Source organism: Chionomys nivalis, chromosome 25, assembly GCF_950005125.1.
Source record: "Chionomys nivalis chromosome 25, mChiNiv1.1, whole genome shotgun sequence".
Lineage (NCBI taxonomy): Eukaryota > Metazoa > Chordata > Mammalia > Rodentia > Cricetidae > Chionomys > Chionomys nivalis.
The window spans coordinates 8,203,143-8,216,672 of record NC_080110.1 but is presented as its reverse complement, the minus strand read 5'-3'; the positions used below and the strand labels follow the sequence as shown (position 1 = coordinate 8,216,672).

Genomic DNA, 13,530 nt, shown 5'->3' with positions numbered 1-13,530 from the left:
GAGGAGACGGGGACCAAGAATGAAGGACTTCCAGGTGACAGGGACACAGATGGGAACCATCTGTCTCTAGAGTATATCATCTGCCTAAGTATGCAAGAGACCACATTTAGTTCTTAGACGATGTCTACAGGTACTCTGGTCTCAGGCAAGATGGATGAAATCTCATCTCTTATTTAGCCCTACAGATGTTCCAGGGACTATAAAGGGCATTTGCAGGCCATGGTAAATTCATGTCACTGCATCCACTCTTGTTTACTGACTACTTAGAAGCAGAAATGACAGTAGGAGCCAAGGATGCTGGGGTCAGTAGAGTAGATCTCCCAGCATTGGAGAGATTTGGATTGGACAGGAAGCTTTTTTTTTTTTTTTTTTTTTAATTTAGAGAGATAAGTTTCTCTAGGTAATGAACTTCAGAGCTAAGTTCAAGTTTGTAACTTAGAAAGTCTTAACTTCCTAAATACAGGAAGGAGAAATCAGACTATCTTATCTGAAAAAAATATATATCTTTAGTAGAATATTACAGAACGACACAAAAGTAACCTTTAGATTTTGTTACAAAGTAAGTACCTCTCAAACTATTTCAGTATCCTGTAGAGACAGAAACTAAATGGCTGCTAAAGACGTAAATCTAAAAAACCCTCTCAGGTTGAAGAATTGTTGCTTTCAGTAAGACACACAACATCGCTCAGCTATAAAGACATGTATTCAGAGCCAGAGGTTTTATGACTTAGATTTGTCTCAAGGTTATACCTGAGAGCCTTGGTATTTATTTATTTATTTATTGAAAAACTTTCTGCCTCCTTGGTTTTTATCCTGCCTCATCTTCCTGCCCTGGCTTTTAGCAGTCAGGGTTCCCACTTTGTGGTTCCTGATGGGGTCTGACTTGCATTTATAAGGTGATTAGCGTCAAGGTACGCTTTCAGCAGGAATGCCGAGTGACAAAGGTGTGGTGGCTTATTGCAAACTAGATACAAGCTAGTCATTTGGGAAGAGGGGATGTCATCTGAGGAATTACCTCCATTAGATTGTCCTGTAAGCAAGTCTGTGGGGATGTTTTATTTTGATTAATGATTAACGTGGGTGGGCCCAATTCACTGTGATTGGTGCCACCCTTAGCCAGAAGGTTCTGGGATATAAGCAAGCTGAGCATGCTGCAGAGGACAGGTCAGTAAGGAGTACTGCTGACTTGTAACCAGTTCCTTCCTCCCAAGTCCCTATTTGGATTCCTGCCCTGGCTTCCCTCAATGATAGAGTATGGTCTTGTAGTATAAGCCAGGTAAGCCCTTACTCCTCCAAGTTTCTTTCGGGCATGGTATTTATCATAGCAACAGGAAGCCAAGTAGGACAAGGGGATTGATGGATAACCTTTTTATGGGCATTAAGACCTAATTTGGTCTCCTACATTGCCTCGAAGGCCATTGTGTTCTTCTTGAGAACACAGAAATGCAGACAGACAAGCATGAATGTATTCAGGAAGTCTGATCAGGCAAAACACTGAACGTTAGGCAGAAAGAACTGGATCCCAGTACTCCTACAGATGTAGGTGTGTACTGTCAGCCCATAGTATACTAGGTATATACTAACTATAGCTACTAGGTGTGTATTATAAGCCTGTCACAAGGAATGGGGTAGTTGTATCTACAGTTTACTAACAAAGAGGCAGAGACTGATGTTTACACAACTTGCTCAGGATCACAAAGACACTAAGCAGAAGAGACATGGGATAGACACACTGCTCCATGCTCATTGTGATGACAACAAGTGTGTTTAGGGTGTGATGATGGGATGTTCTGATCTCACACTGTCATTTATCCACTGACTTCAGCAGTCTGTACCAAACTCAGGTGGAAAAAGCTTTGAACCTGCATGCATACTGCAGAAAGCTGCTGGCACTAATAGGAAGAAAGCCTTTGACATGAATCTGATGTGTGCATCTAATATAAACCTTTTCATTCACATGCTTTGGGGAATGTCTTAGTTAGGGTTCCTACTGCTGTTTGAAAGGAAAACATTTGATTGGAGTGGCTCATTTACAGTTCAGAGGTTGAGTCCATTATCATCATGGTAGGAATCAAGGCAGTTTGCAGGCACTTGTGGTGCTGGGGAAGGAACTGAGAGTGGAGAAGGAGCTACATCTGTGGGCAACAGGAAGTAGTTTGTTTCATTGGGTGTAGCTTGAGCATAGGAGACCTCAAAGCCCACCCCCAGAGTGATACACTTTCTCCAGTAAGGTTACACCTACTCCAACAAGGCCAAACTTCCCATTAGTGACACTCCTTTCAAACCTCTACAGGGAATTCACTGACCCCTAGCAGATATGATGGAAAATTCAGAAACATGATATCAGTTGGACAAATAATGAAAAAAATTGCTCCAAAGTACAAGATAATATTCCTGTCCTCAAGAATCTTAAATTACGATCCTGGAGTCAAGGATAACACTTACAAAGCAAGAGTAAACAGCATAAGACAATGTGTGGTCTCGGCCAAATCTCCTGGGGAGATTTCATCATCTTATAAAAAATATTTTGCCACATCTCACATAAAATACATAATTTAACACGTCGGAAGCATCCCTTCGCTGTCTCTGGCAAGCTTACATTGCTATTGAGAAATGACTCCATCTCCTCTGTGCTCTCCTCTCCGCCCCTCCCCATCCATTTCTATTTTCAGAATGGTTATTATGATATTTTTATCACACTGTGTTTCAGTGGGGTACAGAAACTTTTTTCAACTTGCACTTAGACTGTCTTGCTTACATGTTAAATACTTTATTAACATACATTAATATTTGCTAATAAATGAATATATTTATTAATTATATATTAAATGATTTTAAATAAATTCATATGTATTTGTATTTGTTCATTAATCTCTTTGAATCAAAAAGGAGGTGAATTTTTTTTAGTTAATCAGGATTGTAAATGCATAGTGTCAAGCATGCATTCACAAATGATTTTGAATTCTGTTTATATTTGCACTGATATTTTAAAACTTAAAAAGCAGTGGGGCTAGAGAGATGGTGCCATTGGCAAAGTGTTTGTTGTGTACACATGAAGACCTGAGTCGAGATTCCAAGCCCCTACATAAGAAACAATCCTAGCATAATGACAAGCACCTACACAGGAGGATGTCTGAGCTAGTCAAACTGGCAAGCCGTAAGGTCAGTGACAGACTGTCTCAAAACAGGAGGTGAGTAACAGCTGAGGAAAGCAGCCAATGTCAACCTCTGGTTTCCACATGCATGTGTACATGCACGCACAAACATCTGCACACCAATATACACGTGCACATGTACGAATGCATGTACCTCTCCCTTCCACAGACAGACAGACCCACACACACACACAACTTCACTAAGATACAGTTCATAGATCTTTTCTCTTTAATTGATCAATGGTCAGAGAGAGAATACGTGAATACGCTTCAGCCTGTTGTGGCCGAGTGCATAGACACCTCACATTCATAATGCATTACTTCCTTTATTTCCCCAGCACCTGCCCCCAGAACTAAAGCCATGAATATAGAAGGTCTGATTTAACATTTGCAGAGCACAGAGTTGGGGAGAGGGGTCACCCAGGAATAGAGTCATGGGAAATGCTGAATCTCCCCACTTGGGCAAGGAAGGGACCCGGTGAGACCTGTTGGTGCTTCTGTTTGCAGTCCCACCTGCTCTAGCCATCTCAGCGGCCTGGCCCGCCCTCTAATGCTGGAGCTTTCCTCATTCTAGGTCATGCTTAATGCTGACAAGCCCTTTGAAGACACTCAGGGCACACACACACCCCTTCTTCTGAATCTCCCGAATGCTCTCTGTTCTTCAAAGTGCTGCCAAATCCTGTCTCTTTCACTCCTTTTCCTTTTTGTCTTTGCAAATCTACAGCTTAAAACTAACCCTTCAGTCTCCACTTTGACTTGCAGGGAAGCGGAGGTCCGTGCATGGGCCTGGCTAGTCTGGGCTTCTGCTTTCTAACCTTGAAAGTGACCGGAGGGTCTGTGACTCTCACATTCTGTGAGTCCGCAGCTTTTCATAGAGGTTACATTGCATGGAGCCGGCACTAAGAATTATCCAATTCTAAGCAGCAGGGAAATTACTGGGACACGAGTCACCTCCTCCTCTTAAAGAGGCCTATGAAAAGCTGTGTGGAGTTGAAATAAATGGAGAAGCGAGGAGGAGGGGAGCATTGTAAATGGGTGTATGGGAGTGGGTGACCCAACTGTCAGGGAAGGCGCACCCAATGAGAAGTAACGGGAAACATTGTGTACCCACCAGGTAGGTATCTGTGCTTGTTGCAGAGAGCCTGCGAATGCTGAAACTTAAATTTAACTGCAGTACAAAACACTACTTACTCCAAATAGCACGTATTTTCATGCAATTATATTTGTATATTTTTTCTAGGCAGTTTTTTTTTTTTTTTAACTCACTATGTAGTCTAGGATGACTTGAACTCTGAATTCTTGCATCTCTGCTTCCCACAGTCTGGGATTCTGAGAATGTGTTGCCATAACCAAATTAGCAAATTAGCTTTTTACATATCATATTTCTCTTTATAGTGAATTGACAGAGAAAAAACTCAATTATTTTCTACAAGGAAACTTTAAAATACGGTGATCTTTTCAATAAGGAAGAGCGATGGGATTTTCAGGGATAGTTTTGATGCCTGTTTTGGTATGCTCTTATTTTCTCTAGGTTTTATTGTTGTATGCATATAACTTGAAGCCCCTGAAGATTTCTGATATTAAAATGCCTACTGGGAACAGCCTGTGTGTCGGCACCTCCTGGATTCCACTGAACAGGCAAGTAGCCACCATTGTCAGGAAGCCAACTTGGGATGGTGATGGATAAGAAATCAATCCGAATAGTAAAGAAAAAAAGGAATTCCCGGAAGACAGAGAGGGAAAGCTTAGGGTCCGTGTAGGAGGCTCAGCCTCAGCTGGGCGGTGCTTTGCTGCCAATCTGAATGAGCACAGCGGTAGAGGGGCTCGGGGCCTAGTGTCAGAACATTTGCACTATGCTTTTTGTAAGGTCTCATGTCTATGGGTTCGAGATGGATACCAAGACGGATTCTCCTCTGAAGTAATATATTCTTCAGGGAGTTATTAACTCCCATAAAAGACAGCATGGTGGGGGCCCTGAGGAGAATCCAGGGCTGTGTGGGGTCCCTTCTTAGAGCTTTCAGGGACACAGGAGAGGTCCCGTCATGTGATTGATGAGCAGCCCAGGGTACACACTTGCCTTTGTCGCGTCTCCTGAAGTGACGCCTCGTTTGCCCACTCAGTTAATGTGTCTGTCACCCAGGTGTGGCATGTGGAGCTCCTGATTGCGCAGACTGCCTGGTTAAACCTCCTTTGGTGAACAGAGGTTTGCAGACTCACAAGCAAACTCTCTTGGTACCTGCCATTTCGCTGTCCAATATGTGTTCATAATAAAAACTTGGAAGAAGCTTGGATAGAAGGAACATGTGTCAACATAACAAAGGCTATATTCTACAAACTTACAGCCAATACTATACAAAACAGAAAAAACTATTCAATGCAATTCCCGCTAAAATCAGCAAGGATGCGCATTGGTCTCTGAACCACAGCAATAAGACAAGAGCAGGAAATAAAAGGGGGACCAATAGGAAGATAAGCCAGCTTACCCTGTCTGCAAACAATATGATCTTGTGCAGAGGAGACCCTAAAGACTTCAGGAGACCCTTGGAACTGATAAGCACTTTTAGCAGAAGAGCAATGCTAGAGGTGGTCACAGTACCGGATTTCAAGCCATATTATAGAGCCATGATAGCAACAGCATGGGTGTCGGCACAGACAGACATGAGAATCCGTGGAATAGAAGAGAGGACGCAGAATTAAGCCAAAGCAGCTACCGTCACCTGAGTTTAGCAGAGATGCCAAAAGCATGTATTAGAGAAAAGGCAGCCTTCAGCAAATAGTCCTGGGAAAGTTCAATTTGTGCATGAAGAAGAATGAAACTAGGTCCACACACATCTGTTATCCTGGCTAAAAGATTCACACTGATGAACTGCAAGCCTCTTACAGGAAACCAGCGGAAGCGCTTCCGTGCGTAGGAAGCAGCAAGGCTTTCTCAGAGAGATGCCAGTCACTCAGAGAATGACATCAAAAACTGCACAGTGACACTGTGTGAAATTAAAAAGCTTTTACATAGCATTGGCGACAGTCACCAGAGTTTAGGGACAGCCCACAGACAGAGACACTCTTTCAGAGCTGTGTGCTGGACGGAGGATTAGGAGCTAGAAATAACTCAAGAAACTAAGTATCTCCCAAGCAGTCCAGTTAATTTTGGTTTAAAAATGGGCTGTGGGGATGGCTGTTGGTTCTCTATGATGTTGCAAATTAAATCCAAAATCTCCTTTGTCTCCTTCTGTACCAAACCACGTTTTATATTGTTCCCCAAATTAAACCCTTTAGCTGGGTCTAGTCCTCTCTTTACATCAATCAGGAAAGATCTTTAATTATTTTGTTGTTGTTGTTAAATTTTGTTTACTTATTTTCTGTTTTCCTGCCTTTTTACCGAATTCTGTTTTTGGTTTAAAAGAAATGTTTTCACTTTGCTAGCTCATCTTCAACTCAATCGCCCACTACCCTGACACCTTCAGCCTCCGTTTCTTGTAAGGGTGGGGGGTGATAGCTTCTCCTTGCTTAGCTTCCTGTTGGTTGTTAGCCTCAAGTCTGATGATGGATGAACAGGCGTTGGGAGGCTGACAGCACACGTGTGTCCTGGAACCTGCTCCCCGCCCCATCAGACATCTGGTGAGAGCCGTGTGGATGGAGTCACACTTGGCCTGTCTGTCTCCCTGGAGAGCCCTGTTCATGCCCCATGGTTTTCTGATCTCGGGACTTCTTTGCCTTCTTATGAAAGAGAATAAAACAAGAGCTGTCTCAAAAGCTGGCAGGCCTCCAATTATTTAGTCAATATTCCTCCTGCCCCGCTTTTATTTTTTTCCCTTTAAATCGAAATGTTGGGGAACCTAAGCCCAGACCATATACCAGTGTCCAAAGCCACAGAATCAGGGCATTTTGCATTTTCCTTATAAATCCTGAAACACTCCAGGTATTCAATTTTCATTTTCCAGAACCACAAGAAGAATGCAAAGATAAAACCTGCAGAGCAGAAAGGCACCAACGAGAGGTTTCTTTTAAAATTCTGATGAAATTAAATTTAATTTACAATTAGAATTCTTGTAAAGTGGCCAGGTTTGTGATCACCAGTAAACCACTCAGACAGAGATGAGCCCTTATCACTGAGCTTGTCTCAGGGGATGGCCTCTCCCCTGACACAGGACAGTTTGTCTCGCTTGGCCTGGGCTGAGTTCTATTGAGTGTCACTTCTTGTCCACTCACTGAAGACAAGGCGAGAGTGACTGCGGCAGAGAAAATGGACAGAGAGAACTCGCCCATCCTCATCCACCTCTTTACCTCCCAGGGAAAGACGTGTTCTAATTGTTTCTCCTACAGCCACAGAGAAAAAGTCCGTGTTCTCGGAACTCTGCAAGTCAAAGTTCCAGCTAGTTCTCAGTGGCCATCGCACCTTGATGACCAGAATCAGGTTCTTTGGTCACTCTCTCTGCATGTCATCATCTTTCATCTTAATCTGTGTCTCTGCTTCCCAGTGGGTCCTGTCCTCCAGCCCTGGCAGACTAGGAGAGTGCCCAGGCCTTAGGGACAACAGGACCTTGGAGAGCTCTCAGAGTTTAGGGAGAATGGTAGATACTTGCCTGTGGGCTCAAGGCAGGAAGTCCAAAAGCTGGATCGGACATTGGCCTTGGAGACAGACAGGTGAAGAGTGAGCAAGAGGGAAGCAAGGGCTGGCTGGAGAAAGAAGAGGGTCAGGCCGTTGGGCAGGCACAGTCAGAAGGACTGAACCTCCTGCAGCCGTTCAGCATCACCTAATGTTGCTGTTCTTCTTTTAAGCAAGGTGAAAAGCTAGGGAGACGTCAAATCCTCGTGGCTGAGCAACAGGGTGGGAATGGGCAAAGCCCAGCACACTTTGGTGGGCACTGGGTCACTCTTAAGAGAGTGATGTATTCTGAGCATTTACTCTGAAGAAGGCATTGCCCTCTCCGGGTCCAGGACAATCAGGAACAATCTGTGACCCATTGTCAAGGGCTAGCTTATTCTTATTACAACCCCAAGTATGGTAACAGAAAGCTATGCACTCATTGGAGGTGCTGAGGGTTAAGCACGAGGCTTTGTACATCTGGGGCAAGCACTGTACTACAGGGATGTACCCTCAGGTCTATGTGGCCTTTGAAACGACATGAGAAGCCTTTCTCTGAGTATTCTAATGAAGAATGGGGCTTAGGATGCTTTCTTCCCTTTGTGAGCTATTTTAAAGTTAAACATGTGCAGATACATTGTTTTGTCTTTAAAAACGCCCTGTGAATGGCATGAAATGGATTTTATTAGGCCGGCCTTGCCATAGAGGAATCTCAGGGTAGGATGCTAACTGACTTGTAGGCTGATCTAGGGAAAGAGGAAGGACCAGGACATTGGTCCGGTTCCCTGTGAAGGAGCTAAGTATGACTCACCAAGTCCTGGCTCCCCCCTCTCTCTCCAGTACAATAGGCAGCTTACCCAGCATGATTGGATAGTACTCTCTTCTTACTGGGCAAGTGGTCCAAGTAAATGTAATGACAAATCTTTATGTTTTAAGTGTTACCCTTTGTCAGAAAAATATAGATACTATATATGAAAATTCTCATATTTATGTACTATCAATGAGGACAATCAAATTGTACTCCATGTTGCGAGTAGAGATAGCACGGAAGACTGGGAAGCTGAAGTTTGGTGTATACTCATCTGCCATTCTGCTCTTTGGATCACCTCATTTTGCACAATAATGTGCCTCCTGCCCTGTGTGAAGATGTGCACACTCGTTCTGTTCCTATAAGGCAGAAGTCACTTAGAGCCTTGCAGGTGGTCTCACCTAGCTTCTTCCAACTATAAGCCTTTGATCTCCACTCTGCTGGTCTATGCATCCGACCTTCACTGACCTTAAGCCCTTGACATTGTCCTTCTGTAGCATCATCACCAATGCTCCTGCCTCCTCTTTGGCTCTTGTTTTTATCTCTTTTCTCCTACCAGCCCCTCTGACACAGATACACAGACACACAGAAACACACACACATGAGTGTGCAGTCATTTATTGGCCTTTCAGATTGTTGCTAATTTGTCATAGCTTTTACCTGGAGTCAACTGGACAGCCATTCCATGTCATTAACATCTACGTGAGAGTGAATCTTCTGTTGATTGACTGGAGTTTCCTTGCCCATATAAATATTTATTTTCATATTCATAATAATTTGGTGGGGTGTCTTCTTGTCACTGTGCCCTTACCCCATTGTAGTGTATATCAACCCAAGTGCATAAATAGATATAAACGTCAGATGTGTGTTTGTCTGTTGAATGAAGAAATGATTGAATTGATGATTTTTGGGGGAATTCAGACACTTTTAAATAAAGCCTGAATTCATAAATCTTATTGATTCTAAAACCAACACCCCTTTTGACTTTTCAAATAAAGTGAATATATATATGTGTGTATTTGCCATTTTTAGGGTCATCGCAATTCATGAGAAACTGTCTAATCTTGCACAAATAGCAGAGCTATCATTACCGTCAGTTCCAGAAGTTGCTTCGAATGAAAATATATACGAATCCGTAGAACCTGAAGAAAAATCAATTGATACAGACATGGAAGTAAGTAGATTGCTAAGTGACAGCCAAATGAACTTGCCATTGTGGGATGGATCTCATTACACACTGTTTACTGTGTTAGAGCAGGACTGTGTAACTAACTAGTCTGACCTTCCATTTTCTGTACTTATGTTACCAGATATGGCCCAACTCTTGCATATACGAGTATTCACATGCACCCACGTATGTGGGAATATGTGCATGCATGTGGAAGCCACAGGTTGCTCTCAACTTTGTCATTCTTCAAGATGCTGTCCACCTTGTTTCTCATGACAAGGGCCTTCACTGACACTGGCGCTCACCAACCAGGCTAGACTGGCGGCCAATGAGCCCCTAGGGATCGTCTGTTTCCATCTCCCCAGCACTGGGATTGCAAGTATGGACTGCCATGATTGGCTCAAATATCTTTATTTTTACCATGAGTTCTGGGGCTCAAATTCTGGTCCCCATTGGTTCTAAGGCAAACACTTGGCCAGCCACACAACCTCCTCAGCTCTGGCCCAACATACATCCTGTAGGGAAGAAAGGGGGCAAGCCATACATTGTCTCTCACGTTTTGATCATATCACATGCTCTAACATTTTGCTGGTCTAATAAGTCTCATACTGTTGGTGTCAATGATCTCATGACCAGCTTGGAAGCAGGAAATCCAGAATATCACCCCAATGCTGCTAGCAGCAGGCAGCAATCATTTTTGTTTTCTTGTGTCAATTTTAGATGCTATTGATTTTCTGTTTGGATATTTTATGGTTTGGCAAATTTACTGCCCCCTTCTTCCTTTCTGAATTCTGTCACATCACAGCGGGTATTGGAAACCACACCCAGTGTTTATATTTTTATAGTCCTGTAGAAAGTGCTAACAGCTGGGGCAGGAAGACCTTCGGCTGCTTGCTTTTCTGGTATGTTTGGTTTCTTGTGACTAATTTTTTTTTTCAATCCTTCACTGTTTCCCACTTACTGCATTCAAACTGTCAGGTGTTCTTCCGGAGATTTTTGACTAACAAGCTCAAACTGATCACACTCAAATGTCTCAGTCGTGTTTTCTTCCTGGGCTCCCCATCCTCCAGCTGTCCTTTCCACTAGGCTATCTGTCCTCAGAGCCAGCTGGTGAGGCTGGGCCTGGCTCTCCCTGCTGCTCTCCCAATTGAGGCTGTGTCAGTCTGAGCCCCTTCCTTGCTTTCCTTCTCTGAAAGCCTGCAGGATCTTTGCTTGAGTATAGGAGGTCGTTTGTTTCCTTAGGTCATTTGGCCAGGAAACTTTAACAGGTCACCAACAATAAAACATCTTTAATTCACAGAGAATAATATTTGCATGGCTCTTCATTTTCTTATTTAGCTCATCTATATAGTTTTAACAGGTGAACGTGTAAGGTCGAGCAACCTTTCTGATTTTCAGAGGATATTTGTTGGCATTTCCCATCTCAATTTACTAGCAAAAATGAGTTTTCTTTTCTGTTATTATGCAGGTTAGCAGCCCGTGTGTACGGGAGGCTGTCAGGGGAGCCCAGGCAGCCTTTGTAAAATGCCACTCTCCAGCATTTAAGTCCTCTGCTCTCTCTGCCAGCATTTATAAGGAGCAGATGTCTTAGAATTCGAGCTGCGCATCCTTTTGGATGGCCTCAGAAGTCGCCACGTGACTTCATCCTTTTCAGAGGCCTCAGATGTTCCCTTGCTTCCTGTGCTTACTGATAAACGGAGTGCGGCATTAATCTCGCAATAGCTCAGAGAGCTCCCACTATCTCAGACTCGGGAGATTTCGGAGCCAGATACAGGTTATACATTTCTCTCACGAAGAGTGCGTTGCCCTCTCATGTCTGCTTTCAAGAAGAACTCGGCTCTCTTGACTCGTCCTCATCTTTTGTAGTACGCTCTCAGTCAGTTCCCCAGTCACAAGCTTATCAGAGTGCTGTCTTTGAGACATAGCCTAGAATATTCTTTGCTTAAATTTCTCCTAGTACTTTTCTCCATGGTTAGTATATGGAAAATTGTTTCCTTCCGAATCTGCCTGTCTTTTCAGCTTTGGTTGTCCGAGGCAGGAAGACGGCTGTAATATGAGGAAGTCACTCCAGACTGTGTTCTGCCTCTCTGCCCTCCTACCCGTCAGACTCTTCATCCGTGTTCTAGGACCAATTTTCTTTTCGTCTCTCAAATAAATAATCCTTTCGCACAAAGACAGGCTGTTTGGACAGAGCCAGAGTTTCCAGGGTGACCCTGGTCAACGTAGGTGGAAAATTCATCATCAGAAGACAAATGTCTGAGTCAGGAAGGTGACTGTGAACATAAACAGGTCAGGAATAAATAGGGACATGGGGGTGGGCCGAGGAATCCAGAGGACCTGTGTTGCCTTAGCGAAGGCCTGTAACTTGCCCTCATGTTCTGATTTGGTGTATGAGGGCCTACCGCTTAGGAACCAGCCCTCTTCAATCTTGATATCTTCCTCGGTATTTTTAAATTTGTTTCCCTGGCTTAGTGTTTCCCTAGCATTGTTTTAGGCATGTTCCAGCTCCCATTGGCTCTGTATGTGAGAGGAAGATACGCTTCTATCACCTGATAGAAGGGATCGCATTTGCTCGGAGATGAATAGGCAAGTGAATTAGTTCACAGCAATTATAAGAAATAGAAGTAACATATTTTTCCTTTTTTTTTTTTCCCAACAGTATTAAGCAGCACTTTAAAAAAGCTAGATTCTGGCTCATATCAAATCTCATTGACTAAATTTGTCGCCATGGCAATTCTCACTTCGAGCTAATTAGAAGCGAACTAGGACACTTGACGAGATCAGTTCTTCTGGAATTGGACAGGAATGCATGGCTTCTAAATGGGATATTTCTATTACATATTATATATTGTTGGTAGGTTATTGAACTAAGGCTATAAATCAAGTGCCTTTGGTTGCTATGTGGGGTGTGGGTTGCGTTCATCCCTACGCCCTCCTTTGTTCTCCCTCAGGTCCTTCTGGTTTTCTTTTATTGTTTTCTTTTCCAAAGTCCCTAGGTCCAGAATAAGCCAGGGACTTTGGAACACAGATGTTAATTTAAGATAGATTAGGGAGGCTACCCAGCAGGTGTTCTGGTCACTTCTAACAGGCACAGCGACTGAGAATGATTGATTTCTCTTGCTCCTCCACTCACAGCAAGCAGAACTGGTACATTACGACACGGGAAAGGACTCAGTTGTGGCTTAATTGGCAGAGTGCTTGCCTAGCATGAACGAAGCCCTGGGTTCGTTCTCCAGCACACCATAAAACTGGCTGCAGCGGCTCATGCCTTTAATTCTAGCACTTGGGAAGCAAAGGTGAGAGGATCAGGAGTTCAAGGTCATCCTCCTCACCCACGCAGTGAGTTAAGGATAGCCTGAGCTACTGAGCCTCTGTCTCAATAAAACAAATCAACAAACAAAGGAGCAAAAGGTAGGAAATAAGTCTGCAAGCCATGCTGATTTTAAGATGGAAACAGCTCATTTGGAGTGAGAGTATGTTGCTATAAGAAGCCTACTATATGTTTGCCAAAATGTGTAAGGTTGCTTTAGCAATTATTTATGGAATGCCTGAACAGTATAGATGGATGAAAATTAACGTAATATTGAAAGTCCCAAATATAGAAGCACTGTGGCTACAGAAGCCTGGAGAAAAAAGACACTCTGGTTTTAGCATTCTCTGTTCTTTCTGAGGAACCACGATTGGCAAACATTTAGGGAACAGTAAGGCATATGTGGTGGAGCGTGTAGGTGAATCTGGAGGCCAGGGTGGAGGCCAGAGCGACTCAGGCTGACCTCACCACACAGTGCTGAAGGAGGTCATCTTCGTGGTCCCCCTC

At 43.5% G+C, this 13,530-nt stretch overlaps 1 protein-coding gene across 1 annotated transcript in view; it reads left to right on the top strand.

Moving 5' to 3' along the window:
- Cfap54 (cilia and flagella associated protein 54) overlaps positions 1–13,530 on the top strand; it is a 255,271-nt gene that overhangs the window by 219,527 nt on the left and 22,214 nt on the right. Inside the window, exons 65-66 of the mRNA XM_057757648.1 lie at positions 4,687–4,793; positions 9,578–9,719. Coding sequence (XP_057613631.1) covers positions 4,687–4,793; positions 9,578–9,719 — 249 coding nt within the window. The remainder of the gene's footprint in view (positions 1–4,686; positions 4,794–9,577; positions 9,720–13,530) is intronic.